The 27240-nt window shown below is 56.9% G+C and overlaps 1 protein-coding gene across 1 annotated transcript; it reads left to right on the forward strand.

Moving 5' to 3' along the window:
• The first annotated feature begins 561 nt into the window (after positions 1-561).
• Positions 562-26194, forward strand: VEGFA (vascular endothelial growth factor A). Its single transcript, XM_004740321.3, has 9 exons — positions 562-570; positions 9645-10766; positions 13821-13869; positions 17291-17487; positions 18542-18618; positions 18933-18962; positions 20881-20952; positions 22087-22218; positions 24245-26194. The coding sequence occupies exons 1-9, from the start codon at positions 562-564 to the stop codon at positions 24264-24266; spliced, it is 1710 nt and encodes a 569-aa protein (XP_004740378.1). The 3' UTR covers positions 24267-26194.
• Positions 26195-27240: the final 1046 nt, after the last annotated feature.

Here is a 27240-nt window from a genome sequence, read left to right on the forward strand (position 1 = left end):
GTGGTAATCCCAGCTGTTCTGGTTGATTGCAACAGGCAAACTGGGGCTGGGGATGAGACAATGGACTGAAGAGTTTGCTGTCTGTCTCCCTGCCCACCTCTGTCCTGTAATCTTTATAACATCTCTAAAAGGTGGTCCCAGGCCAGGCTCCCTGGTCCTCCCTCCATACCTTCCAGTCCCACAGGCCACAGGCCAAGCCCACACCCCTCAGCCTTACTGTTTCCACCCCATCCGCCCTGGCCACAGTCTGGGAGCCCTATCTGGGCTTCAGAAATCAGTCACCCCTTCACTCTGTTGAGAGGACATTGAGACCAGAGATGGGCAGTGCCTTGCTCCAGGTCACACAGCAAAGGCTGTGACACTCCCTGGTTTTGAACTCAGGTGCCCAGGCCCCTAGCCACAGCTCCACACATGAATATCTGCGTTGCTGCTCAAGAAGCAGCATGCTTAAGGGCAAGGCTTTGGAGACGCTATTTGTGTGAGGGGTTTTCAAGGTAAATCTTGCGGTGGTGTTGGGAGAGGGTGATCAGGGGGCGCCCAGCCTCTGCAGCTGAGGGCGCCATGACCCAGGTCAGCTTGCCTGGAACTGCTGGGTTTCTGGAAACACTCCTTTCTTCTCTGTGGGGCCCTGTCACGGGTGGCAGCAGCAGCGTTGGCGGCACGGTGGCGGCAGTGGCGTGTGTGTGTGTGTGTGTGTGTGTGTATGTGTTTGATTAGTCCCTATGGCCTTCAGGCTGGAGAACTGAGGAGCTTCGCAGAGGAGGAGGTTTTGGTGGATACATGGTCAGGGAGAGGGTCACACTGTGTGGGAGGAACAGCTCCCCTGAGTGTAAGACTCACTGTGCCCCCCTCTGTCCTCTTTCAAGCCCCAGGTCATGCTGGCTTGGGGGAGGGGTTTGGCACCCCTCACTGTACTCGTGTCTCAACTCCTCTGGCCCTCAGGTGAGCAAGAGTGTGACCCATCTCCTCAGAAATCTCCCTCTTGCAGGATCTCCCTTAGTCCCTGGAGGCCAGGGGGAATTGAGGAGATGTGAAGACCATCTTTGCCCTTAGCTCGTCCCCCACTGCCCAGCCTGCTGCCCCCCCCACAGTAACCTCACAGGAGGCTCCGAGAAGCTGACGCTTGAGACAGGCAGAGAGGAACACTCAGCCAACACGACTGTCCAGGAGGTTCCCTGGGACAATGGGACAGACAGGAGGGATGGAGAGAGGTTGGGAGAGGGATGAAGATACTTGAAGAAAGAGTGAGGAGAAAAGGAAAATGTTTTGGTTTCTCAGAACCCTCTGTGATTTGGGCACTTGGGGTTGGGATTCCAGTCCAGGGCTGGGACTGGCTGCGTCTGCCATTTTTTAAAAAAATGATTTTATTTATTTATTTGACAGACAGAGGTCACAAGTAGGCAAGAGAGGCAGGCAGGGAGAGAGAGGAGGAAGCAGGCTCTCCGCGGAGCAGAGAGCCTGATGTGGGGCTTGATCCCAGGACCCTGGGATCATGACCTGAGCCAAAAGCAGAGGTTTTAACCCACTGAGCCACTCAGGTGTCCCTGCATCTGCCATTAAAAAAAAAAAAAAAGACTTAATTGACTTATTTATTTGTCAGAGAGAGAGAGCGCACAAGCACAGGGAGAGGCAGGCAGAGGGAGAAGCAGGTTCTTTGCTAAGCAGAGAGCCTGATGGGGGGCTTGATCCCAGGACCCTGGGACCACGACCTGAGCCAAAGGCAGACGCTTGACTGACTGAGCCACCCTCAGGCATCCCCTGTGTTTGCCATTTTTTCAACAGTGGCCGGAACCTGAGAGCCGTGAGGCCCCTGCTATGTGGGATGGACTATATATATGTATGGAGAGGTGGGGAGTCCTTGGTTTTCTCAGGAGCGGAGGAGACATGGAGGCATGAAGACCAGGGCCCCAGACAGACCTTGTTCTCAGCTGGGAACTCGACATTCCAACCTAGAGTTGAGAGCAGACTGGGGCAGGGCCGACATTCAGCTGGCGTGCCCCAGCAAGGCCACCTGATTGGTAAACAGCTACTATTCCAGCACCTGGTCCCCATTACCCCCTCAGCCCTCTGTGTGCCTCTCTGGTCACCCCAGTCTCTTCCTGAGTCCCCTGGGTCTCCCCACAGTCCAGAACCTGTGGTGTTTATGGTGGTCTGGCCTCTGCCCCCAGCTTTATGTGAACCATAATGGGTGCTCAATATTTTGACCATCACTCTCAGTGGGGTGGTGGAGACCAGTCCCCGTGGAGTTGACGGGGGCCAGGTCCTGGGACTTGGGGACACTGGCAGCAGACACGACAGTCCGGAACCTGGCCTACCTCACCTCTCCTGATGCTTCTAGCTGTGTTTTGGAAGGATAGAGGTCCAACGGAATGGGCTGACATCCAGGGAGATATAGGCAGGGCGACCTCTCCAGGGGACCCCAGGAGGTCATGGTTCATACAAGCTGTGCCCTCAGCAGGGCACGGCCTGGAATGAGGGATTGCTGAGACCTCTCCACGTGGGAAGGAGAAGCAAAGGATGAAGTCCTGGGCCCAGCAGCTGACCTGCTACAGATACATGCGACACCTCAGCCAGCCCCCCTCCCCGGCACTGCCTGGCTTCCCAGTGAGCCAGTCAACTCCTGGGGGCAGAAGCCCTACTTCCCCCAAAGGCATCTGGCTCAGTGCTGTGCCCCAGTGAAGGGATTCACTAGCCTTTGGAGAAATAGAAGGGGCACCGAGCTGTGAGTTCAAGAGATCTGAGTTTGGGTCTTGCCTCCAGGGAGGTATAGGGCTTCGGACAGCTCTGGGCCTCATTCTGCTCATCTGGCCAGGGATGGTATTTTCAAACTTCTTTAGTCGTGGAGTGTTTTCTTCAGAAGAAATCTCAAGAGAAACTCCAATCAATATGGCAGATAAAACCGGGTGTGTGGTGCCTACCTCCCCCACCTGCCCAGCCTCTTCGGGCCTCCCTAGGCTCCTAGGAACCAGGTCTGATGTTCTCCTGACATGGAGACCTCTTGACTCATTGTCTGCTTTGCTGATTTTCTTGAGGCTGTTAGGCCAAGCTGCTCCTGGGAGCTGTGGGGACCACTCCCTGTGGTAGGCCCTGCACTTCTAGGTCTGGGAAGGCAGGCAGGATGGTGGGGTGACTCCTCTCAGGGGACCAATCATTAACCGGCTTTATCTTTGTGAACCACACGGGGAGGGGGGGGCTGGATCATGGGCCAAGCTATTGGTCCAGGCTCAGAGGGTCCCTGAGGGAGGTGGGAAGGGTCACTTCTTGCTAAGAGGCAGGGGGCTCTTGGGTACCTGCCTCTTTTTTTCCGCCCTAGGATTTCCCTGAAGGAACCTACAGTGTAGCCAACTCAGTGACAACCTGGTGATGCAATGGCTCTGAAGAAAGGCTAAAGAAGGGCCCAGGCCACATATCCTCCAGCCCTAGTCATCTATGCAAGCACTGTGATTCCTTCCCTCCTCTCTTCTTTCCTTCCTCCCTCCCTTCCTTCCCTCCATCTTCCCTTTTGTTTTTGTTTTTAATTTTTTTTTTTTTTAAAGTTACAGAGAGATTGAGCATAAGCAGGGGGAGCAGCAGGCAGAGGGAGAATCAGGCGCCCTGCTGGGCAGGGAGCCCAATGTGGGACTGGATCCCAGGACCCTAGGATCATGACCTGAGCAGAAAGAAGGCAGACGCTTAACCCTTAACCTGCTGAGCCACCCAGGCATCCCTTGTTTTTGTTTTTGTTGTGTTTGTTTTTGTTTTTACAGAGGGATGGGATAAACCTATTTCTCTAATCCTTCTGTTTGCCTTTATCGAGATGGTAGTGAGTTGGCATTCTCTTGAGAGTTTACTCACTCCTGGGGGCAGGGACAGAGAAAGGGAAGGGTAGTAACATGCATATGACAATGTCCACTAGAGCTTTGCTTATATTCATAGCCTCCATTTATCTTCTCACAACTCTGGGTGGTAAAGCACCCCAACTCCTATTTTACAGATGAGGAAATCAAGGATCAGGCAAATGATGAGATTTGTCCAAGTCTCCTGGCTTGGAAGTGGTGAACCAAGATGGAGTCCAGACTGTCCGGCTTTTTCCATCACACCATGGGGGTGTAGGGATGGGGCAGGGTAGCTGGTGAGGGCTTTTCACAATGAGGATTCACTAGGCCAGTGTCTTTTTATTTTTTATTTTTTTAAAGCTTTTTTATTTATTTGAGAGAGACCACAAGTAGGCAGAGAGGCAGGCAGAGAGAGAGAGAGGGAAGCAGGCTCCCCGCTGAGCAGGGAGCCCGATGCGGAACTCGATCCCAGACCCTGAGACCACAACCCGAGTAGAAAGCAGAGGCCCAACCCACTGAGCCACCCAGGTACCCTGCCACTGTCTTTTTAAAAAGGACAGAGGTTCTGGTCCCCTAGGTAAGAGAGAAAGCTGTTCTGACCTGCTGGGATTTGAGGGATTCCCTGGAACCACATCTCCCCTCCCCCACTTGGTGCCAGGGCCCCTGTTTTCATCCATCTTTGAGTTAAGCATTGTCCTCTCCAGAAGCCTTTTGAAATACACAGACCCCCGGAAGATGTGACATTTCCTATCAGTGATCTCAGCTGGAGTGTTTGATGGAGGGTTACAGAGCCTTAAAGTTTAGGGGGTGTAACCTCCTGCTCTTATCTAGGAGGATTCTGAGGTCCAAAAAGGGGACTGACTTGGCCAAGGTCACATGGCATGCAGCAGCCTTGACTCCTCCTCCCCCGCAACCTCCCAGTGCTGTTTCCAGGTTTCCACTTGTCTGTGATGGACAGATGGGAGACCAGACCTCTGGGCACCTGTTGGGGGCTAGGGAGGGGATAAAGCTAAAGAAAACTTCTTTCTACTTTGTGCCCTGCTGCAGCTGAGTGGCCCTGTGCTTGTCATAGGCTGGTGTCCTCTGTCCTCTGCCTCTCTGCTTCCCTGCAAACAATAGTGGTGCTCACCAGCAAGCTGGACCTACGTCTGGTGTCTGCTTGTTTGTTTAAATTCTCTGGCAGAGACATCCTGTCCCAGAGGGCGGGGAAACCCACGTGGGGCTCACCCCCTGAGGGAGTAGCATTGTCCCTGTGGGCTTTGACTGGGAATGTTTCTGTAGAAGCCCTAATCCCCGGTCCTGCCTAACCTCAGAGTCTCTATCACCCCCAGAGGTGTGGTGGGCCTCAGAATCCTCCAGACCTTACTTCCCCTGCCTGTTTTTTAAAATCCCTTTCCATGCAGTGGGCAAAACCGCCTCTCTTCCCTCTATGCTCATGTGCCATCTCCTCTAGGAAACCTTCCTCTACCACCAGCAATCATGTGCCCCCCCCTCAGAGCTTCCATTTTCTGTTTACTGTTTGGTTCCTCTGGACAGAGAGCCCCTTCCACATTGTGGCAGCCCCTGGGCCGAGCCAACACAAGGCTCCTGGGCTGAGTTTAATACTTGCTTATGGTATAAATGTCCCGTGCTACCTCCTGCAGCAAACCCTTCTTGAGGCCCATCCCAGCCAGTCTGACTGCTCTGCCTTGGTACCCTCATAGCACCTTGGGCCTCTCTTTGGGCCGCTTTCCCACCTCACCTGTGGCTGTGTGTATACCTGTCCATGGGCGGCATTTTCACTCCTATCTTACAGACAAGGGAATCAGGGGGGTCAGAGAGGTTGAGTCACTTGCCCCAGGTCACTCAGCTAAAGAGTGGCAGCCAGGAATGCCACTTGGGTCCATTTGGATCCAAAGCCCCCATAGTGTTCACTGTCCTATATCTCCTACAGCGTTGGCACGGTGCCTGGTGCCTGCTGGGCCTCGGGAAAGATCCACGGCTGGAACGAGGCTCAGCTCCCAGGCAGGGCCCAGGTCTGAAGGGAGAATACAGCTCTAGGACCCTAGCTACCACCTCTTCCCAGGACAGGGACTCCCTCCAAGACTGAGTGGGTGTGTGTGACCAGGGGCAGCAATGGGCAGGGGGGTGGTCAGACTTTGAGGGGTAGCCAAGACTGGGGGTCTCAAGAAGTGAGCATGTCTGGGGCTGTCAGGGAGAAGCAATCCAGGGAGACAGCTCGGCTTTAGGGGATTAAACAGAGGTCTGTAAGGGCCAGGCAGAGACTCAGCTGATAAAGGACTAGGGTTGGCTCCCGCAGACAGCGACCCTGCCCTGCCCTGCCCGTCTGCCCCTTCTCCTGCTTGTTCGCCATTCCTCTTCCCTCCCCTTTTCCTGCCGGGCTTCTCTGGGGGAGTCAGCCTCTAGTCTCATTACCAATCAGCATCTTTGCCCATCATTATCCCAAGTCAAAGATCCAGATCCAGATGGGGACTGGAAGCTGGCAGGAGGAAAAAGAGGCCCTTCTTCCTTGAGGGAGAGACCGGGGGTGGGGGGCGGGAGGTGGGGAAGTGTTGGCACCAGAGAGAGACAGAGACAGAGTAGGGAGAGATAGACCAGCAGCCAGGGACAGCGAATTGAAGGGAGCCAACCCAATTCTCTCTCCACCAATTCAGTGAGGTTTGTATTCCTGCCTTTCCAGTGGATCAGATCTGTGTCCAGCTAGGTGCCTGGGGAGTCAGGGGACTGTGTGAGGTAGGAGATCATTCTTCTCCAAGGCAAAACCACCTGGAGAAATGCTAAGACAATGGCAAGAATGAGCCATTCTTTGGAGGGGCTCTGTCCCTTCCTCCATGGGTTTGGAGGTTAACTGCCCACACCCACACAGGCAAGGGCTTCCCTGAACATCCAAGTGATAGGTCATTAGGACAAGGAACAACTATTGCGCCTTGGGCCTGTTACTACTTCCTTTGTCTGGGGCCATGGCTGGCTCCTGGCTACCTTTCCCGCTCCTTACCCCCCACCCCCACCTTCTCCCCACTTCCCCCTCACCTGGAACACCTTCCCCTTCCTTGGCTCCTGTAGAACTGCTTCCGAGCCCTAAGCTGAGGGGGCCCTGGTCCTGAGTCCTCCGAGTGGGGTTGAGGATGCCCTTGGAGGGGACCATGACCCCTGTCCGGGGGATTAAGTCTGTGGGAGGAGAGGGTACTAGAGAGACACAATGTGGTCTTGTGATTGTTGATTGGTGTTCCCGATTCCACGTGCTTTCTGTCCCCTTTCTGGAAGACCCAGGTGTGTTGGGCTCTCAGTTTGATGGCAATATGGGCATTGGCTGGGTGTTATCTGTCAGGATAGTGTATTGTTGGGAAAGCCGGTGACACCACACTGGGCGATAGTGTCCAGAAGCAACTATCCTCGGTGGAGTTGCCAACAGCTTGTCTCTGAAATGAGGGGTAGGAGTGGGGGCAGAGCAAGATGCTCCAAAGTCTCTCAGGCCAGGATGCAATTCTGCTCCCTCCTTCCCTTGGCTCTGGGCCAAGCACACAGAGGGGGTAGCTGAGTAGGTAGCCAAGACACACCTTACTTAACACCACCGAGGGGGTTGTTTGGTTCAGGTTGGGGAAAGCCCTGGGGTTATAGCGGCAATTGACAGCCACCTTTCCTTGGAACCCCTCCACTCTCCTCTCAACTTCAGGATCTTTTACTAAGATCTCCTCTTTTGGCCTCTTGGGGGTCAAGCAAGGCTGAATTGAGGAGGGATGCAGTGGAGGGGGCCAGCGTGAACCCCTGCTCCTGCTGCTGGGAGCCTCAGTCCTTGCTCTGCCTGCTCCAGGGCAGGGATGGGGGGGGCCTTACCAAAGTACCCACATCTTGGGCTCTGGTGGTGCTACATGCGGACCAGGTTGGAAGGAGGAGGTTTAATGGCTTTCCTTCCATCTCCCATGCAGCAGCTTGGAGCATGGAGCCTAGGTAAGAAGGCTTGCCTGGGAGGAGGGCCCCCTGAGCCAGCAAATAAACGTTTAGTAACTGGAAAAAGACCTTGTCCTTGCTGCTGGGGAGCTTGTCAGGTGGTACAGGCAGGACTGGAGGCATGGGTGATGCAAAGGGTAGAATGGGGTGGGGTGGGCAGCCCCTCTGCTCATAGGAGCCTCAGGACGCCACTCTTGTGGAACTGGGCTCCTAAAGAGGTGACCTAGCACCCTCACCCAACCGCAGGGCCATGTGCCGAGGCAAGGGGTTGGCTGAGTAACCTTCCTGGATTGTTTGGGTCAATTTGGGGGAAATTGCGGCATTCCCGCTCTCGGCCCAGACACCCACAGAGGCTACATCAGCCCTGGGCCAGGCCCTGGCTGGATCTGGATGAAAAATGAGACTGGTTGGTCCCTCTCTTCCCTCAGGTATCAGAGCCCCCTCTTTGTTCCCTGGGGGAACCTGGGAGCTGCTGGGTCAAAGCCCAACCAGGAATTTTTCCAGGCTGGTTCCTATATCCAAGGGTGGGGTGGGGGCCTCGGGGAGCACTTAGGGAAGACCAGAGGAGTTGGGGAAAAGGGGGCTTTGAAGGGAGCCAGTGTGGGGTGGGGGGAATTGGGGGAAAGAGGAGAGAGGCTCCCAGTCAGTAGAAGTGGGCAAGGGACACTGGGGGGTCTAGAAGTCCTGAGGAGGAACCCCAATTCTGTTCAGAAGATGAGCTGAGAGGCTGGGCTGGGGCTGATAGAAAGAAGCTTTGGCCCCCAGCCTCCTGGGAGCTCTGGGCAGCTGGCCTACAGACGTTCCTTAGTGTTGGTGAGTAGGTTTGAATCATCACTCAGGCCCTGGCCTCCATCCGCCCCCACCAGCCCCCTGGCCTCAGTTCCCTGGCAACATCTGGGGGGTGGGGGTAGAGCAGGAACAAGGGCTTCTGTCTGCCGGGCTGCCTCTCCCTTTGGGCTCTGCCAGACTCCACAGTGCATACGTGGGCTCCAACAGGTCCTCTTCCCTCTGGGCCACTGACTAACCCAGAACCACACGGCTTCCCATTTTCAGTCTTACAAACCTGGTGCCAAATAATTTCCCCCAAGGAAGCTTCCCTGGACACTTCCCAAAGGACCCCAGTCACCCCAGTCCTTTGGCTGTAGCTCACTCTGATGTCAGCAGGCCAGATAGGCACATTGTCCACACGGATACGTCATGCCTCCTGTGCCCAGCATCGGGCTCTCTGCCCGTGGGTCGATTCGAGTCCCAAACATGCCTCTGTTTGGGAGGTCAGAAATGGGATCGGGGTTAGTCTCCCTCCACCCTCTTCCCAGAGTCCATTCCCTCTTGAGCCCGAGCTGGGGGTGTGCAGGCAGTAGTCACTAGGGGGCGCTCGGCTACCACAGGGAAGCTGGGTGAACTTGGGAAAGCGGCGTCTGAGTGAGAGCGAGGACGCGTGTGTGTGTCAGTGTGAGTGTGTGTTGTGTGTGTGTGGGGGGGCGGACTGAGAGTGCTGGAGTGGGGAGAAGACCAGGGGTCACGCCCTGGTCTGCCCGCCCAGAGCCCCCCCCTCCCTCCAATATTCCCAGTAAAGAAGGAATAGCTCCCTAGCCCTGTCCGCACATAACCTCACTTCCCTGTACCCTTCCCCCCAAAACGGCGCGGGCGTGTGTGTGTCTGGGCAAAGCGGGGCTGGGCAATTTTCAGGCTGTGGACCTAGGTGGGGGTCGAGCTTCCCCTTCACTGGCCGGGGGGGGGGGGCAGGCTTTGCTACACGTCCCCCGGGAAGGCCCAAGGGGCGTGCGGAGCGGTCCAAGAGGCTAAGACACTGGGCCTGACCCCGCCCCAGGGCGTGCCAAAGGCGGGGCTTAGCCTATTTTAAGCGGCCGCTAGTGGTAGGGAGCGCAGAGGCTTGGGGCAGGCTGCAAGGAGGCCGCGGCGCGGGGGGCGAGTGCAACCGGCGGCAGCGGCGCTGGGTCGCGAGGCGCAGCGGCGAGGCGGACGAACCGGCGGGGTCACCGGCCAGGGGTCTCCGCACTGGAATTTGATATTCATTTTTCCAGGGTTTACCCTCCTCTTTTTTTCTTCAGCAATTTAAAAATCCACATTCTTTCCCGTTTTAATTTATTTTTTGCTTCCCATTCCCCGCTAAAATCGGGCCGACCGTTTGGGGAGATCGCTCCTTTACTTCCCCCAATCACTTCGGATTTTGGAAACCTGCAGAGAGAAGAAAGAGGTAGCAAGAGCTCCAGAAGAGAAGTCGAGGAAGAGAGAGAGAGACGGGGTCAGAGAGCGCGCGCGGGCGAAGCGAGCAACGACAGGGACAGGGTCAAAGTGAGTGACCTGCTTTTGGGGGTGACCGCCAGAGCGCGGCGTGAGCCCTCCCCCTCGGGATCCCGCATCGGACCAGCAGCGCTGACGGACAGACAGACAGACACCGCCCCCCGCCCCAACTCCCACCTCCTCCCCGGCGGGCGGCCGAGGGTGGACGCGGCGACGAGCCGCGGGCAAGAGCCGGAGCCCGCGCCTGGAGGCGGGGTGGAGGGGGTCGGGGTTCGCGGCGTTGCAGTGAAACTTTTCGTCCAACTTCTGGGTTGTTCCCGCTCCGGAGGAGCCGTGGTCCGTGCCGGGGCAGCCGAGCCGAGCGGAACCGGGAGAAGTGCTAGCTCGGGCCGGGAGGAGCCGCAGTCGGAGGAGGGGGAGGAGGAAGAAGAAGAGAAGGAGGAGAGGGGGCCGCGGTGGCGACTTGGAGCTCGGAAGCCGGGCTCATGGACGGGTGAGGCGGCTGTGTGCGCAGACAGTGCTCCAGCCGCGCGCGCGCCCCAGGCCCTGGCCCGGGCCTCGGCTTCAGGAGGAAGAGGAGACCGCCTAGGCGCCGAAGAGAGCGGGCCGCCCCGCAGCCCGAGCCGGAGAGGGAGCGCGAGCCGCGCCGGCTCCGGCCGGGCCTCCGAAACCATGAACTTTCTGCTCTCTTGGGTGCATTGGAGCCTTGCCTTGCTGCTCTACCTCCACCATGCCAAGGTAAGCGGCCGTGCCCACCAGGCGTCGCGGGCCGCTGCGAGCGCCTCTCCCGGCTGGGGACGTGCGTGCGAGCGCGCGCGTGGGGGCTCCGTACCCCACGCGGGTCCTTGGGCACTGGGCGCGTGGCTTCCCCCTCGATCCTCGTACATTTAGGGGGAGGGGGCGCGCGCTAGGTGGGAGGGCACCGGGATAGAATCTCACCGCCCACGCGGGCCCTGCCCACCCACCAGAGTCACCGCACGTACGATCTGGGCCGACCAGCGGAGGGCGGGAGCCAGAGGAGGAGGCCGAGGGGGCTGGGCTTGCGCTGCCGCGGGCAGCTGAAGTTTGCTCCTGGCCGCTGGTCCCGGACAAACTGGAAGTCCGGGCAGCGGGGGCGGGAGCCGGAGCCCAGTGGACAGGGGGGTGCCCGGACCTTGGACCGAGGGAGGGCAGAGAGCGTGGAGGGGGCAGGGCGCGGGCGAGAGAGAGGGGGCTTGCTGTCATTGGCGCTCGATCTCTTAGGCCCTCGCCACGAGTTTGAGAAAAGTTTCGGGGTGGATTGCCGAGGGGACCCCCGGTCTCCGCCGGGCCACCTGCGCGGAGGCACCCCCGCCCGTTCCCGCTCGCGTCCAGCTCGGTGCCCGCCCTCCCCCGCCCGGCCGGGCGCGCGCGGCGCGGAGCCGATTACATCAGCCCGGGCCTGGCCGGCCGCGTGTTCCCCGAGCCTCGGCGGCCCCGAGCGGGGAGACCCGGGCGGCGAGCGGCGCCCCTCCCCCCACCGGCCCTCCGCGGGAAGGTGACCTCTCGAGGTATCCCTAGCCGGGGGACGCGGAGAGCCACCCCATACGTCTTTTCCACTGTCCCCAGCCCCTAGTCCCTTCCTGTGCTGGGACGGATTTCTTGATGCCCTTTCCCCATTTCCTCCCTGACGCGGAGAGAAACCCCTGCCACCCTTCTATTTTTTACTCCCCTCTGCTGAGAAGACCCATGTAACCCCTCTCCGACCCCAGAGGCCAGGGACAGAATGATCGCTGTCAGAGGTCAGGTTGCAGGGGTCCACCCTGGTGCTTTGTCAGACTACCTAAAGTCCCCACTTGGTGACAGTCTGCTTTGCTCCCCTCCCCCACACTTCCGAGCTGTGCTTTAGCTTTTATGGGGGTGGCCTAAGGTAGGAATGAAAAGAGTGTCATTACCCCACTTTACACTTTTTGGGAAAATGGGTTAAAATTTGCTGTAACATGGGCATTGTGGGACCAGCTTCCCCCCCGCCCCCCACCCCTTTTGGAAGGAGCTCTTCTAGCCTTGCAAACACACTTTGTCCTGGTGAAATGGGGTGTCCAAGCAGGAGCAGGTGGTTTTTTGGAACTCTAAAACTTGCCCACCCAACTCGCTTCTCAGAACCACCTAAGGGGTCCTTGACACTTTTCCCTTACACCTTCCTGGGTCACAGAGACTCCCCTTGGAGAGAGGCAGAGAGAAAGAAATGGGCTGGGGTCCCTGCTGCACCCTGGGTGCCTCAGACCCTGGCACAAAGGCCTTGGCTCTAGGCCTCCTAGTTGGGGGGGAGGGAGAGGGGGAGGAGTGGCGGCCTGGCCACAGTGTGACCTTCAGAGGCCCCCAGAGAAGGGCACCTGGCCCCTCCCTGCCCAGAACAGCCCCTCCCAGTGCCCCCTGGCCTTGGAGGGGGTTAAATTTCTGTCCCCCTTCCTCCTGGGGGCCCAGGAGGAGTGGAGGGCACAGGGAGAATGTGGGCAGAAGGAAACCAGGGGGTATCCCGGAGATGGGCCAGGAGCTAAGGTGGAGACCCTGGGGGTCCCTGAGGGAGCTGTTGTGGGAGGCTGCCCAGCTGGGATCCTGGAAACTGTTATCTGACCTTGCCCCTGGGGAAAGACTCGGAGATCCAGGGTGCATTGGGGGTGTGTGGGAAGGAGACAGTTTGTCAGTAGGGTCTGCAGTTCCACAGGCTGGTGTACGTCTCTGCTGCTTGGGATACGTCCCCAAAGAAGGGCAGGTGGGGTGGGCAGCTGGTGAGAATCGGAGGCCCTCTGGAAGGGTGGGGAGAAGCCTTTGCCTTCTCAGAGCTGTCAGGTCCACATGGTTGGGCATGTTGACCTTCACAGCTTCTGGGGAGGGGAGGAATGATCTGGTGGGGGTAGGGAGGGATGGCTAGGGCTAGGGGAGGCCTCAAGGCTGGGTAGTGCAGGGGGCCCCCTAGGGGCTGGGCAGTGCTAAGGCATAAAGACTTTGCTGGTTGCATTGGAGGAAAAGTGCCGAGCTAGGTGAGAGGGACTCTGGACCCCAACCCCCCTCAGTGTGAGAGGGAGAAGAAACCAGGGAACAAGGTGGGAGTGTGAGGCTCCGGGCTTTGGAGGTACATTCTGACTGCCGGAGGTCTGTGTGCTGGGAGAAATGGGGCTCTGCCCTCCCCCAGGGCTTCCTCCCTGGTTTTCCCTTCTAGGCAACCTGTGGCTTTGCTGAATATACCTGAGAAGGTTTGCTGAAAACTCCGGAGAGCAGAGGAGTTTGGATGGGGGAGGGTGGTTGGCGCCCTTCGTTCCTCTGCACCCTCCTCCTTCCCCAGCACCAGCTCACCCTGGTATTTGTCATGTCAGCAGGAGAAGGTCACCATGTTGTTTTTCTCGCCCCCAGTCCTTCCTTCCTGCTCCATTCCAAATTTGTCCTCCTGTTTGACCTTACTACTTACCCGTGGCTTTGGACCAGGGAGTCAGGGGGGCTGAGAATATTCACTGAACTCAGCAGTGGGCCAGTGAGGGGCGGGGAGGGAAATGTGGGGAAGGGGTGGGGGCCCAGGCAGCACAGCATTCTGGTATTTTCCTCCTGTGTTTCCAGTTCTCTGCCCTCCCCCATGCCCCCCATAGTGGGTCATTCTTTCTCTTCTGTCCGAACTGGAACTCACAGGGGACAGTGGGCATGCTCTCTGCTCTGGGGAGCCGGGCAGGTGCCTTGTTCTTCTCAGAAGCCTCAGAGAAGCTAGAGGCTGCTGGTCAGGCATGTGGCTGGGCCTCTCCATCCCTGCTCATGCCCGTGCCTTGCTCTTTGTTTTGTCCTCAGTGGTCCCAGGCTGCACCCATGGCAGAAGGAGAGCACAAACCCCACGAAGGTGAGTCCCTCTGGCCCTTGGAGGGGTATCCCTCTCCCCAGGGGAGGGGTGGGGAGGCCCGATCCCTTTCTTTCAAGTCTGTGGCCATGGGTCGGGGGAAGGGGTGTAGAAATGGGGATCAAGAAGGGAAGAGGGGAGCACCGTGAGAGTCACCCTTCATTTAGGAGGACTCTCTTTCCTACTCAGGTCTCTGTTAGAAATAGAACTTGCTGTCTTTTCCTTCTGGTCTTTCCAGTAAAATTTTATTTGGAGAGGGAGCAGTGAGCACAGGTCAGAAAGACAGTGTTCAAAGATCCCAGGTGTCGCAGGAGGTGTCCCTTGTCCCACCTGCCCGGAGGGGAGGATGGATAGACTATGTCATGTCTCATCCAGCCCAGCCTTGTCATACCTGTGGGGTCTGTGTGGAGTGGGCTGTGCCCCTGGCTGTCCAGCAGATTGGCTGTGCATGAGCTGGAGGTCCAGAGGGCCCAACTTTCTGAGAACCCCCGCCCCCACAGCCTGTATTCCTTTGGGGGTGGAAAGAAGGCCCTGCTGTCTCCCTCTGCCCTCTGGGTGGGATAGGTTTGGGTGCTGTGAACTTCCCTCCTGGGCCAGCAGAGGGCTGGCTATAGCTCCCAGGTGCCCCGCCCCCTGCCCAACTAAGAGTCAGCCTGCCTTTTGTTCCTGTGGTTTGGAGTAGGGATCCTCCCATTTCTCTAGGGAAGCCCTGGCTCTCCCCCCTCACTGAATGTGGCCTCTGCTCCAGCCTGGGGAGAGAAGTGCCTGATGCCACTCCCCCAACTCCCCACCTCTGAGGTGGGAAGGCCCCCCAGGTCTTCCTCCCGGCCAGTTCTCCAGCCCCAAACCCACTGTGGCCCAGGGTGGTGGCCAGGGGTGGTGTTGGCACTCCCTGGGCAGGGGTGATGTCCAGCTAGTTCCATCTCCCTCTTCACTCAGGAGCTCTTTCCTTGGCCCAGGGCCTGGCTTCCCAGCCACTCCACAGCCTGTGGCCCCCAGAGGCTCCTGGCTGCCAGTGGGCACCCACCCCCCATCAGCCTCCCGGTGGTCTCTGTGTTCTGGGAGAGGCAAGACAAATGGTCTTTGTTTCCTGGGGACAAGATTGTCTTCAAGAAGTAAGGAAAAGCAAGAAAGCTTATTGTGGGAGTTGATGCATGTCCATGGCCTGGGCAGAAGTTGGCCGGCTTTCTTTGGGGGTGGTGGCTGGGGTCTGAAGGGGATGGGTGAAGTTGCTCCCTCGACCTCTCTCCTGTGGCCCTTGAGGATTCCAGGGAGCTTTTCCAAGGAATCCCTAGTCTGTGACTTTTTACCCTCAGCTACCAGCTGCCACAGTCCAGAGCAGACCTTCCTGCTTTCTTCCTGTTCTGGTTGGGGCCACAAAGCCTGGGCCATCTCTGTTCCAAACCATGATGAAGTGTCAGGTCAAGATTTCTTTCTTCCTTTTTTTTTTTTTTCCCTAAGATTTTATTAATTTATTTGACAGAGATCACAAGTAGGCAGAGAAGCAGATGGGGGTCAGGTGGGGGAGAAGCTGGCTCCCCGCCCAGCAGAGAGCCCAGTGCAAGGGCTCGATCCCAGGACCCTGCTATCATGACCTGAGCTGAAGGCAGAGGCTTAACCCACTGAGCCACCAGGCACGCCTAGGTCAGGATTTCTTGATTAGTCATCTTCTTTGATATGGACTTGGCTTAGAAAAGGGCTTCTTCAGATCCCTGATCTCATCTGTACTCGTTCTGATGGTTCTTGACCTTAACCCTTTTGAGGTTGGAGGAGAATTCTGTGTCTGTTGTCTGCAGAGGGGTAGTAGATCTCAGACAGGGCCAGGGACTGGCTGGGAGCCCCTTCCTCCTCCCTTGCTATTTGCACTCCTGTGGCCCTCCCCTCCCTGCCCTTCAGCTCCCCCAGTTCTCAACCTCCCTGTTATATAGATAACACCCAGGTTCATCTTCCTTTACCCTCTGAAGGGATGAGGAGGCTCAGCCACAGTCCCTGGGGAAAGGCAGGCCAGGGGGTTGTGCTTCAGATGACTTGGGGGTAAGGTTCCAAGCCTTGTGTTATCTGGGCTGAGAAAGAGCACCTGTTCTCGGGGCTGGAAATGGGATACAAACCCCCACATTTTCAGTCTCAGTTTCAGTGTCTTTAAGGATCTGCCCAGCCCACTTACACGGATGTGCAGTCTGAGGGCCAGAGAGGGGAGGGACTGGCCCAAGGTCACACACCAAGTCATGGCCAGAGCCGGGACTTCTTCACAGCCTGGATGCCACTTCTTCCTCCCGTGTGGGGTAGCGGGGGGAGCATTTCAGGGAAAGGATTACTTTGTGGTAGTAGGGTGTGTGTGTGTGTGTGTGTGTGTGTGTGTGTGATGGAGAGTGACAGGCTGGGCCACAACTGGGAGCCATCATTCCAGGTCCTGAGTATATCTGTTCTCCAGGACCCCGCCCCTGTGGCCTAGAATTACCCCTTCATGCTCCAGTGCACCGCAGGCTCCATGGCCAGCCTGGGAAGCTGTCTTTACCCTGCTCTCCCTCCAGATCAGCTTCTAGAAGTGCTCTGCGGCTGCAACGGCAGCAGCACCGTTTTTTCCATGATGCAAGCAGTTTGCCCTCTGGGGCGGGCGGGGTTATCGGGGCTGGCTAGGCCTGCAGAGTGCCCACCGGCTGCCACCTGCTGATTCCAGGCAGGCCTGACCCCTGTGCTGATGCTCACTGCCTCCCCAGCCGGTGTCTGGGGAGGGGTCTGGCAGGTGGCAAAGTGCTCCCCCCACCATGCTTCCGCATAATTTGTCCTGGGAAGGCTTTGATCAGAGCTGTTCGGAAGTGTGGGCCTGGGGCAAGTTCCTCAGCCCCTCCGAACCTCCAGGTCCCCCTTTGTAAAATGGGGTTTCTACTGGAACCTCATACTATTTGCCATGAAAACCAGGGATGACAGCACACAATGCCCACCTTATGATAAGTCCTCGTTCAGTGGTTGTTGGTATGGTGGTTTGTGTGGCAGAAGTTGTAGGGAAATGGGGAGTAGGTTTGCCAAGCTGGCTCTTCCTCCTTTCATGGAAAATTTAGATCACCCCTCCCCTCCAACCCTGACAAGTATACTCGCCCTCAGACTGTGCCCTGGCGTCAAGGTTGGCCCACGAATTGGCTTGGTGGTCATGGCGAGGCAGTGGGTCAGATATGGCAGACCATCTTCCTCAGAACCCCGACAGCCTTGTGTGATCACTTTGGAATCATCAGTGCCCATGGTGGAAAGCTTAGGGAAGGATGTCAGGCACACAACTGGAGGGACTTCAGCTAGAGTGTGGGAAGAGCTGGTACCCCAGTAGGGGTACAGGAACCCCATGGGGTTGCCCTCTGAAGCTCGGGGGAGATAGGGGCCGGCCATCTCCTGTGTGACCAGCGGGGCTCACATGTCACCCCATCCCATGCAGTGGTGAAGTTCATGGATGTCTACCAGCGCAGCTACTGCCGTCCCATTGAGACCCTGGTGGACATCTTCCAGGAGTACCCTGACGAGATCGAGTACATCTTCAAGCCATCCTGCGTGCCCCTGATGCGGTGTGGGGGCTGTTGTAATGATGAGGGCCTGGAGTGCGTGCCCACTGAGGAGTTCAACATCACTATGCAGGTGGGCATCTGTGGGGAGTGGGGGTGGGGGTGGGACAGGGGGCAGGAGGCAGCAGGGGTTAGACTTTGGAACAGGTGCTCCCTGGCCTTTTCCTGGGCAGCTCTTTTTTTTTTTTTTTTTTTTTAAAGATTTTATTTATTTATTTGTCAGAGAGCGAGCGAGAGCGAGCACAGGCAGACAGAGTGGAAGACAGAGTCAGAGGGAGAAGCAGGCTCCCTGCAGAGCAAGGAGCCCGATGTGGGACTCGATCCCAGGACGCTGGGATCATGACCTGAGCCGAAGGCAGCTGCTTAACCAACTGAGCCACCCAGGCGTCCCTCCTGGGCAGCTCTTGAGAGGAGAGCCAGACTTGCCTTGCTCAGCTCCTGTCCCTAAGTCAGTTACAGCAAGGTGTGGGGAGTCTTGCCCGTTTGCGTTAAAAGATGCCTGCATTTTCTGGTTTGGGGTTCCCCATAAGTCCCTGCTGCCTCCTCCTCCCCCCTGACCTTTGCCCTGGGCTCAGGAGGGGCTTATACCTGTGACAGGTACCCCTCTCCTCTTCTCTTGGAGGAAGAGGGCACCTCTCCTTGGGGGCTCTGTTTGGGGTGCTGGATGAGCCTGGCAAATGGAGAGTGTTCAAAGGACATCGTTTGCTGCTGCCCAGGGACAGGGCACATCTCAGGCCGGACAGGGTGGGAGGGAGCTCTGAGACCCCAGGGAAGGTAGCTCTTGGGTAGCAACTAAGGGTCAGGGTGAGGCCTAGAGGGGCTAACAGGAGGGGAGGGGCGGGGACTGGCAAGAACCCAGGACTCACATTCCCAGCCTGGCCAACCCGTGCAGCCACGCCTGCCCCCAGGAAGAGCGGGGGCTCCTTGAGGTCAGCAGGGTCCGGGGAGTCAGGGGAGTGGGGGTGGGCCTGAGGCTCTTTCTGGTAGAGCCCCAGGTCCCTCCTCCCTCTGCCCCCACCCCTGCTCTGTAGAACCCCTTGGTGCTAAGTGGCAAGAGCCACGGGGTGTCCCATCTGGGTATGGCTGGCTGGGTCACTGACTCTGTGATCTGCTTCCTTTCCCTCTAGATTATGCGGATCAAACCTCATCAAGGCCAGCACATAGGGGAGATGAGTTTCCTACAGCACAGCAAATGTGAATGCAGGTGAGGACAGAGGCATGGATTGGCTCGTTCAGCAGACAGTGGGAGGGCTAAGCATGTTCCACTTGTTAGACGTTTCTCCATTGCAACTGTGGAAACTTGGGCATTTTAATTTTACTCCATGGTGCCTCAGTCTCTACATCTGTCAAATGGGCACAACCATAGGATGTCTCTCATAATGTTGTTGGAAGGTTTGAGTTATGTAAAGGGATTAAAACTGCATTGATGTGTCATGAATAATATGTTACTACCTTTGTCAGCTTCACCGTCTGAATCCTTCTCTGTTTTGTTCTTTTCTTTTTCTCTGCCCACTGCAGACCAAAGAAAGATAGAGCAAGGCAAGAAAAGTAAGTGGCCATGACTTTAGCTCCTCTCCCTCTCCTTGGCCGGTTATCTTGGTTGGGGCTCTTGGCTTCCTCTCTCAGGGGGTCTGATGGCTTCACCGGGTCAGGGAGTTGGCCTCACAAAGACCTGTGGTGGCAGGAGGGGGTTGGAGCAAACTCGAGGATTATGGCTCTAGGATTAGGGGCAAAACCCCAGTCTGGAGCCTGGAGCTTCCTGTAGGAGAGACCACACGTTCCAGGTCTCCAGGTTCTTCCTGGCTGGGACTTGCAGTTTTGGTGTGCTGGGGGGCCATGTGGACTCGGCTTCCCCGGCCTGCTCTAGTCTCCCATCACGCACAGCGGGGAGAGGGAGCAGGTAGCAAAGAGGCCAGCTTCTGTGTGTCAGAGGGGACGGCCTCTCACAGTGGTTGCTCTGGTGGTGTGATTGGACTTGGGGGCCGGCTGAGATGTTTTCTGGGTGATGCCCTGTAGGAGGAGGGTGGGTCAGAGCCACTCAGCCCTCCCTGGCCAGAGAGAAATGAGTTGACAGTTGGTCATTTTCTGAGTCTTCTAGTTGTTCTGTGTGGAGGGCTGGGTCAGGATGGAGCAGGAGGGCAAGTCTGGGGGCAGTGGGCCTTTGAGACCTGGTGAGCAAAGGGGACTAGCCTGCAGGGAAAGAGAATGAGAGAGAGCAACTGTGCCCTTTCCTCCCCTCCCTCACCATCCCGTCTGCCCCTAAAACTCTGGGGATTCCGGAACTCTGGGGCCTCAACCCCTTCCCTCTTCCCTGAGTCCCCAACTTCCAGGATTGCTGTTGCTCCCAGAGCAGTGATTTCGGAGACTAGGCTCAGAGAAGGAGAGAGAGAGAGAGAGAGAGGAGAATGAGTGTGTATTTGTGTGTATAGATCTCTTGCCTTCCCAGTGCTTTCTTCTAGGGGAGCTGTTCTGCCCCTCGCCTCAGTCCCTTCCCCCTCATTTCTTCCCCCATGGCAGACACTCTGGGCACCCTCTGGCCTGGCAGGTGTGGAGAGTGCTGGTTCCCTTGAGGGGAACAGGCTTCAGCCTGCCCCCCCTTGCCCATTTCCCAAATGTCTGCTTTGCCCACAGGGAGAGTGGGGGGCTCGCCTGGGCTCGGAAGAGAGTCTGGTGAGATGGTGTAGCAGGCTTTGACAGGCTGGGGAGAGGACTTCCTGCCAAGTAACGCCCAGGCCCCTCCTCCTGTGCCTCCCTAACTCCCACCCCACCCTACCGCCTGCCTGGGGCTCTGAGGACACCCATCCCCGCCTCTCGGCCCAGGTTATAGCTGGGCAGGCTGGCGCCTTTCACGTGCCGCCCCTGGGTCTGTGCCAGCTCCCAGGGTAGCTGCTCTCCCACACCAGGATCTGCGGAGGCAGGGCCCTGAGGGACCCCTTTGCTAGTGCACTTGGAAATGAAGGCAGAAGGTACCTGGAGCACAGCCTGGGCCCTGACTCCTACCCCCATCAAGTCAGTCTCTCCAAACTCTGGCGTACCTTTTATAGCCCCCTGCCCGACCTTCAGGGTCAAACCTGCCCAGGGTTGCTGGCCCCAGAGCCTGCCGACAGGTCCTTGCCTGGGACCAGGAGCTGCCACGAGTATCCAGGCCTTTGGGTCCTGTGTCCTCCACCCAGCCTCTGCTCCCAAAACAGAGCATTGCTGGAGGCTGGACTGGCCTCCCCAGGGAGGCCAAAGGGAGAAGAAGGAGCCATGGCATGCCTGCTGCCCAGCCTGCGTGTGCGCGCGCGCGCGTGTGTGTGTGTGTGTGTGTGTGTGTGTGCATATGCAGGCCCTTTCCTGGAGCCTGCTGGCCTCCGATGCTTTGTTCCAGGGAGTGCGTCCCAAACCCTGCCCTCCTTGTTGCTTCTTTTCCTTTCCCCTTCCCCCTTGCTCTCTCTTTGTCTGTCTCTGTTTTTTTATTTTCCAGAAAATCAATTCGAGGAAAGGGAAAGGGGCAAAAAAGAAAGCGCAAGAAATCCCGGTATAAACCCTGGAGCGTGTACGTGGTGCCTCCGCTGTCTCATTGCCTGGAGCCTCCCCGGCCCCCAGTCAGACTCCTGCCGGCGGGACCCCTAACCTTGCCCCCCCGGCCTCCCCCCAGCTCTCCTCCGCCTCTCCCCGCAGTGGCTCTCTCTCACTCTCACTCCACTAATTGGCACCAGTGGCTAGACTTGGTGGTGGCGTGGCTGGTCCAGGGTTCGGATGGGTGGGCAGGCGGGCAGAGTGGTCCCGGAGGATTCGGGGGGAGGGGAACTCTGGCTTGGCTGGGCACCGCCTTTCCCTCACCCACTGGGCACTGGTGGCGGGCCCATTTGGCACAGGTGCCAGGCACGGGTGCCTTCTCACTCAACTGGTTTCCACTGCTCTTGGGCTTGCACACTTGTCTGGAAGCTGAGGGTGGTGGGGTGGGCAGACGTGGCGCAAGGAAGGGGCGCGAATGACACGAGGCAGCCTGTCGTCAGCTGAAAGAGAAGCCGGGTGGGGTCAGGCACTGCACGGCAGCCCATCCTTGTGGACCTGGGGCTTCTGGAGGGGAGCCCTGTAATGCGGCCAACCCACGGCACCCACGGGAACCTCCTTGTAGGTTTGGAGGCTCTTCCTCTGGGTTGGAGGCTGTGGTGGGCCCTTCGGCCACTGGTGGCCTGGCTGTGGATGCTGCCTCTAGGCTTGGCCTGCCATGGTGCCCTCCTTCAGCCTGCCTTTGGTGGAGGGGCCCAGGCCCGATCCCTGGCACAGGGAGGGTGGCCCGGATTGCTGTCCCCAGCAGGTGAAGAGTCAAGGTGTGCTCTTTCTGGGGTGGTAGCTGTTGGGGTCTTGTGGCCCAAGACTTGTATTTGTCCCCAGGGGATAGCACCCCCCTTACGGGGGCCCTCTCCTTGCACTCTCTGCCCATCTGTGCCTGCCTCTTCCTGCAGGCAGGCTTCCTAGCCAGTGCTGCCTCTTTTCGCTGCTCTCTCTGTCTTCCGCTGCAGCCCTTGGATCCTTCCAGGGCATGGAAGGGCAGGGGGACCAGTGAGCTGGGGGGTGGTGCAGCTGCGGACTGTTAGGGGGTGTTGCATGGTTTTTTGTTTTTTTTTTTCTCTCTCTCTGCTGACGCTCTAGCTTAGATGTCTTTCCTTTTGCCTTTTTGCAGTCCCTGTGGGCCTTGCTCAGAGCGGAGAAAACATTTGTTTGTACAAGATCCGCAGACGTGTAAATGTTCCTGCAAAAACACAGACTCGCGTTGCAAGGCGAGGCAGCTTGAGTTAAACGAACGTACTTGCAGGTTGGTTCCCAGAGGGCGAGGGAGTCAGAGAGGGGCTTCACACAGAGATGGGGAGAGAGAGAGAGAGAGAGAGAGATGGTGCGCACACGCACCCAAGGGGGCCAGCTGCTTGCTCGGCTTCTAGCTGCCTGCCTGGTGACTGACTGCTGCCTTCTGTGCTCGAGAGGCCCCTGCAGGAGGTGGCAGGCGCTGGCCTGGCCTGGTGGGGCCTCTTCAGACGTTGTCCTGGTTGCCTGAGGGGGTAGCCTGGTGTGGCTTCATGTGACGGTGTGGACGCAGGCTAAGTGTCGTGTCCTGTGGTCCCGCGGTGTCCTGTGGTGGCTGTTGGTCCTGATGTGGTTACTACTACCCTGCTACTAATACGGAGGGCCTTTCTTGGTCTGAGGGGGTGCTGCCATCTACAAATTGCAGAGGCTCTTGGGGGCCTTGCCACCACCCTCTGAAGTCTGTACTGCTGGGCTTCTCATCCCCTCAGTGTCTTTCATGGGGCAGGGGTGAGGCCCTCTGAAACTGGGATCCTAGGAGAGTTAACCTGTAATACGTTCTTGTCACGATGACAACCCCAAACAGCCCACATTAGTTCCAGATGCCTCCAGGATGGGCGGGTCAGGAGCGCCCCATGGGAGGGCCTGGCTTTTGTTCGCCGGTGGGGGGGGGGGCCTTCCAGGCAACTGTAGCTCTGTCCTTGGAGCACAATGGGGACCTAGAAAGTGTCCAGCATGTAAGCAAATGCATGGCTGAGTTCAGGGGGTAAGGTCAGGAGCACAGAGCCGTGACAGGTTGGCTGGCAATCTTTTGAAGACTTTGGTGGTGTTTATACCAGTCTGGCTGTTGCTCCAAGGCTGGGAGGGCCAGCCTGAGTGTCACTCAGGGGGGCTTCTATGGGGATGCCTGTGCAGGGTTGGGGTCCACCCAGCCATTCCAGATGCTCCATTAACAAAGTCTTTGAAATGTGACTGCCTTCCCCACCCCCCCGTGTTCCTGTGGCTGTGGATGTTCATGGGGTACCGGGGATGAGGCCGTGGGGCTTTGGTGCAGCCTTCTGTCTGTCTCGGAGGTACATGAAGACAGGAAGTAAAAGTGAGTGCTAGCCTTGGGGCTCTGCCTAACTCTAGGGCCCAGTGAGGGGTCTCCACATGCCCTAGGGGCTTTGGGGAAAGTGAGGGCTTTATCATTTTAGGATTTCTGTGGGGATTATTCTGCAGAGAGACTGTCTGGGATGGGGTGTGGGAAGTGACCTGGGGCTAATGGAAGTTATGCTAACCTCCAGTGACCTCCCCCATATGTGGGGGTTTCAGGACCCCAAGTTGGGGCTTAGGATGCCATTACCGGGCTCTGAGAAGGGCAGGAACTATTCCAAACTCTCATAGTGGAGAAGGGCAAAGGCCATCAGTGCCAGGGGTCGGGACCTGACACGAAAGCTCTCGGCATCCCCTCTGGGTGGGCAGGAGCAGTGCAGGAAATGATCCCGTCTTCCCCAGTGTCAGTCACACAGCTGCCTGGTACCTGGTGCCCGCTGTGGCCAGCGTGCCCAAGAAATGAGGCCCAGAGGGAGGGCATGGTAAAGAGAGATGTGTCCCTCAGCGCCTCGCCGGCGCCCCCTCCCTTTCAGCTGGCCCTAGCCCCCGTCAGGGTGCTTTCCCCACTGTCTCCCACCAGCCAGCCCCACAGAGGAGGCAGAGTCGAAGCACATCTCTCTGTGGGCACTCTTCGCTGACTAACTCAGCCTAACTCTGGTCCCCATCAGCTCTTAAATGTCAAGGAGGGACTTTTGAGTGTGGATTCATTTGTTGCCTCTGATGACATGTCCCTGTGTCCTTGTGCTGTCTCAACTAGACTATAAGCTCTAGAGGGCAGAGGGGTGCCCTGGACGCAAGGGCTGGCTTTCCCCTTATGCTGGGCTCCTCGAGGCAGCACGGTGCTTTGGCCGGGGACTCGGAGCTCCTGGGATGGGGAGGCTGCCTGCCTCACCACTGCGTCCCCACGGCCGGCCCTGACCCCAGCCTCTGTTTCCCATCTCCCGCAGATGTGACAAGCCCAGGCGGTGAGCCGGGCTGGAAGAAGGAGCCTCCCTCAGGGTTTCGGGAACCAGACCTCTCACCGGGAAAGCCTGATTCAGAACACTACAGAAACCACGCCGCCACCACCACCACAGCAACCATCGCCGCCGTCACCAGAACAATCCTTATCCAGAAACCTGACATGAAGGAAGAGGAGACTCTGCGCAGAGCACTTTGGGTCCGGAGGGCGCGACTCCGGCAGAAGCATTCCCGGGCAGGTGACCAAGCACGGTCCCTCTTGGAATTGGATCGCCATTTTATTTTCTTGCTGCTAAATCACCGAGCCCGGAAGATTAGAGAGTTTTATTTCTGGGATTCCTGTAGACACACCCACCCACATACATACATTTATATATATATATAATATATATATATTATATATATATAAAAATAAATATATATATTTTATATATATAAAATATATATATTCTCTTTTTTTAAATTAACATTGCTAATGTTATTGGTGTCTTCACTGGATGTATTTGACTGCTGTGGACTTGAGTTGGAAGGAGAATGCCCCTACCCAGATCCCAACAGGGAAGAGGATGGGAGGGGAGACTCTGGCATGATCTTGCAATCCTACTCTTAGGAAGGCCAGGGTCCCCTTCCCTGCCCAGGAACGTGCGTGGCCAGGGCACGGGGGCAACTTTGGCCTGCTTTTGGGAACACCGACAAACCCAGCCCTGGCCCCAAGTCAAATGGGCAGACAGCAGGTACAGGGATGAGGACACTGGTTCTGACCAGGAGTTTGGGGAGCCTCCGGACACTACTGTACTTTGGGGATCCTCTCCGCCTGCTGCACAGGCATCTTGCCTCCAGGGGCACTGCCTGGAAGATTCAGGAGACTGGGCAACCTTCACCGGCTCTTCGCTTGCTCCCTAGAGGCCCAGGGCACTGCCCGCAGAAGTCTTGGCGAAAAGAAGAGAGACATTGGTGGGGAAAGGGTCTCCTGGCGGCAGCTTGTCCTCCAAAGGAGGGGACTCCTGCCTTGGCCTTCTCCTAGTTCCCCTTCCCTGGTGCAGCCCTGGAGGGCCTGATGTCCTCAGACCATTGAAACCACTAGTTCTGTCCCCCCAGGAGACCTGGCTGTGTGTGTGTGAGTGGTTCACCCCTCCCCTGTCCCCAGACCCCACCCTTCCCGCGGCACAGAGAGACAGGGCAGGATCCACGTGCCCACCACGGAGGCAGAGAAAGTGTTTTATATACGGTACTTATTTAATATTCCTTTTTAATTAGAAATTAAAACAGTTAATTTAATTAAAGAGTAGGGTTTTTTTCAGTATTCTTGGTTAATATTTAATTTCAACTATTTATGAGATGTATTCTCTCTCTTGCTCTCTCTTGCGCTTACTTGTACTGGTCTTTGTGTTTTAAAATTCATGTTTCCAATCTCTAGCTCCCCGATGGGTGACAGTCACTAGGTTGTCCTGAACAGATATTTAATTTTGCTAACACTCAGCTCTGCCCTCCCATTTCCCTTGGCTCCCCACCACACATTCCTTTGAAATAAGGTTTCAGTATACATCTACATACTATATATATATTTGGCAACTTGCGTTTGTGTGTGTGTGTGTGTATATATATATATATATGTTTATGTATATATGTGATTCTGATAAAATAGACATTGCTATTCTGTTTTTTATATGTAAAAACAAAACAAGAAAAAATAGAGAATTCTACATACTAAATCTCTCTCCTTTTTTAATTTTAATATTTGTTATCATTTATTTATTGGTGCTACTGTTTATCCGTAATAATTGTGGGGGAAAAAGATATTAACATCACATCTTTGTCTCTAGTACAGTTTTTCGAGATATTCCGTAGTACATATTTATTTTTAAACAACAACAAAGAAATACAGATATATCTTAAAAAAAGCATTTTGTATTAAAGAATTTAATTCTGATCTCAAAGCTCCTCCTGGTTTCTCCTTCTCCATTGGGTCCTTGTTCCAGACTCCCTCCTGCCCCCTTTCCCTCCTCCCTTGGGGAAAATGGCATTTGTCTTAGGTCTGGGAAAGGGGTCCCAGGGGTGCAGGTGATGGGGTGGCCCACCTTCTTGTGCTGGGGGTTATAGCACTTACATTCTGGCTGAGCAGGTGCCGGCCCGTCCACTTTCTGCCATGATGTGCGGGGAGGGGGCTCCGCAATGGGGGAGGGAGAAACAGTCCACTAGAGAGGAGCCAGGGCCTGCAGTGAGCAGTGCTGCCTTCAGGAACTGCGTGATCCAGGCCTAGTCCCTGGGAGGAGGAAGAGACTGGCCATGTGTCTGAGCTTGTTGCCTGCGGCACAGGAGAGGGCCAAGGTTGGCTATGGGGCCTTGGCTGCAACAGGCTGGGAGTGGCAAGGGGTGCTCACGGGCACCCTGTGACCCTAGAGTGTAATTAAATTTTACAGAGTGGGTCCTGGAGTTCCTTGAGCCCTTGGAAGATAGACCTGCAGCTCTGGTGGCCCCTGAGAGGACTCCCTGCCCCGCCTTCTTGTGGAGAGCCTACTCTCCCGTGGTCCTGGCGAGGGTAGACACTGTCTAGGTCTTTGGCATTTATAAGCAAAGCTTCCAAATCTACCTCCTCTTGCCTCTCTTTTATTCCCTCAAACTATATTTATGGGGCTACGCTAGGGTAGAGGACTCCTCAAGGGTCTGGTGAGGGTGGGTGGCTGAGGAGTCATAGAAACTATAAATCCATGAATAGAAAGATACATAACATGTGAGGGGGCTACCTGTCCAGCTTGGGGGTTATTGGGGGTGGCAGAGTCTGGGGGTCCTCTCCTGACATTACTTCTCTGTAGCCCCTCGAAGAACAGGTAGGAGAAGATAGAGCAGGGAGGGGAGGGGAGGAACGGCTGAAGCAGATATCCCAGGCAGAAGGCACGGTATGAGCAAAAGTGTGAGTGGGGACTCTGGTGGGCAGGGGTGAGGTGTGGAGGCAGGGGAGAGGCAGGGCTGGCTCGCAGTGAGC

The sequence above is a fragment of the Mustela putorius genome, unplaced genomic scaffold (assembly GCF_011764305.1).
Source record: "Mustela putorius furo isolate JIRA1106 unplaced genomic scaffold, ASM1176430v1.1 tig00003983_pilon_pilon_pilon, whole genome shotgun sequence".
NCBI classification, from domain to species: Eukaryota; Metazoa; Chordata; class Mammalia; order Carnivora; family Mustelidae; genus Mustela; species Mustela putorius.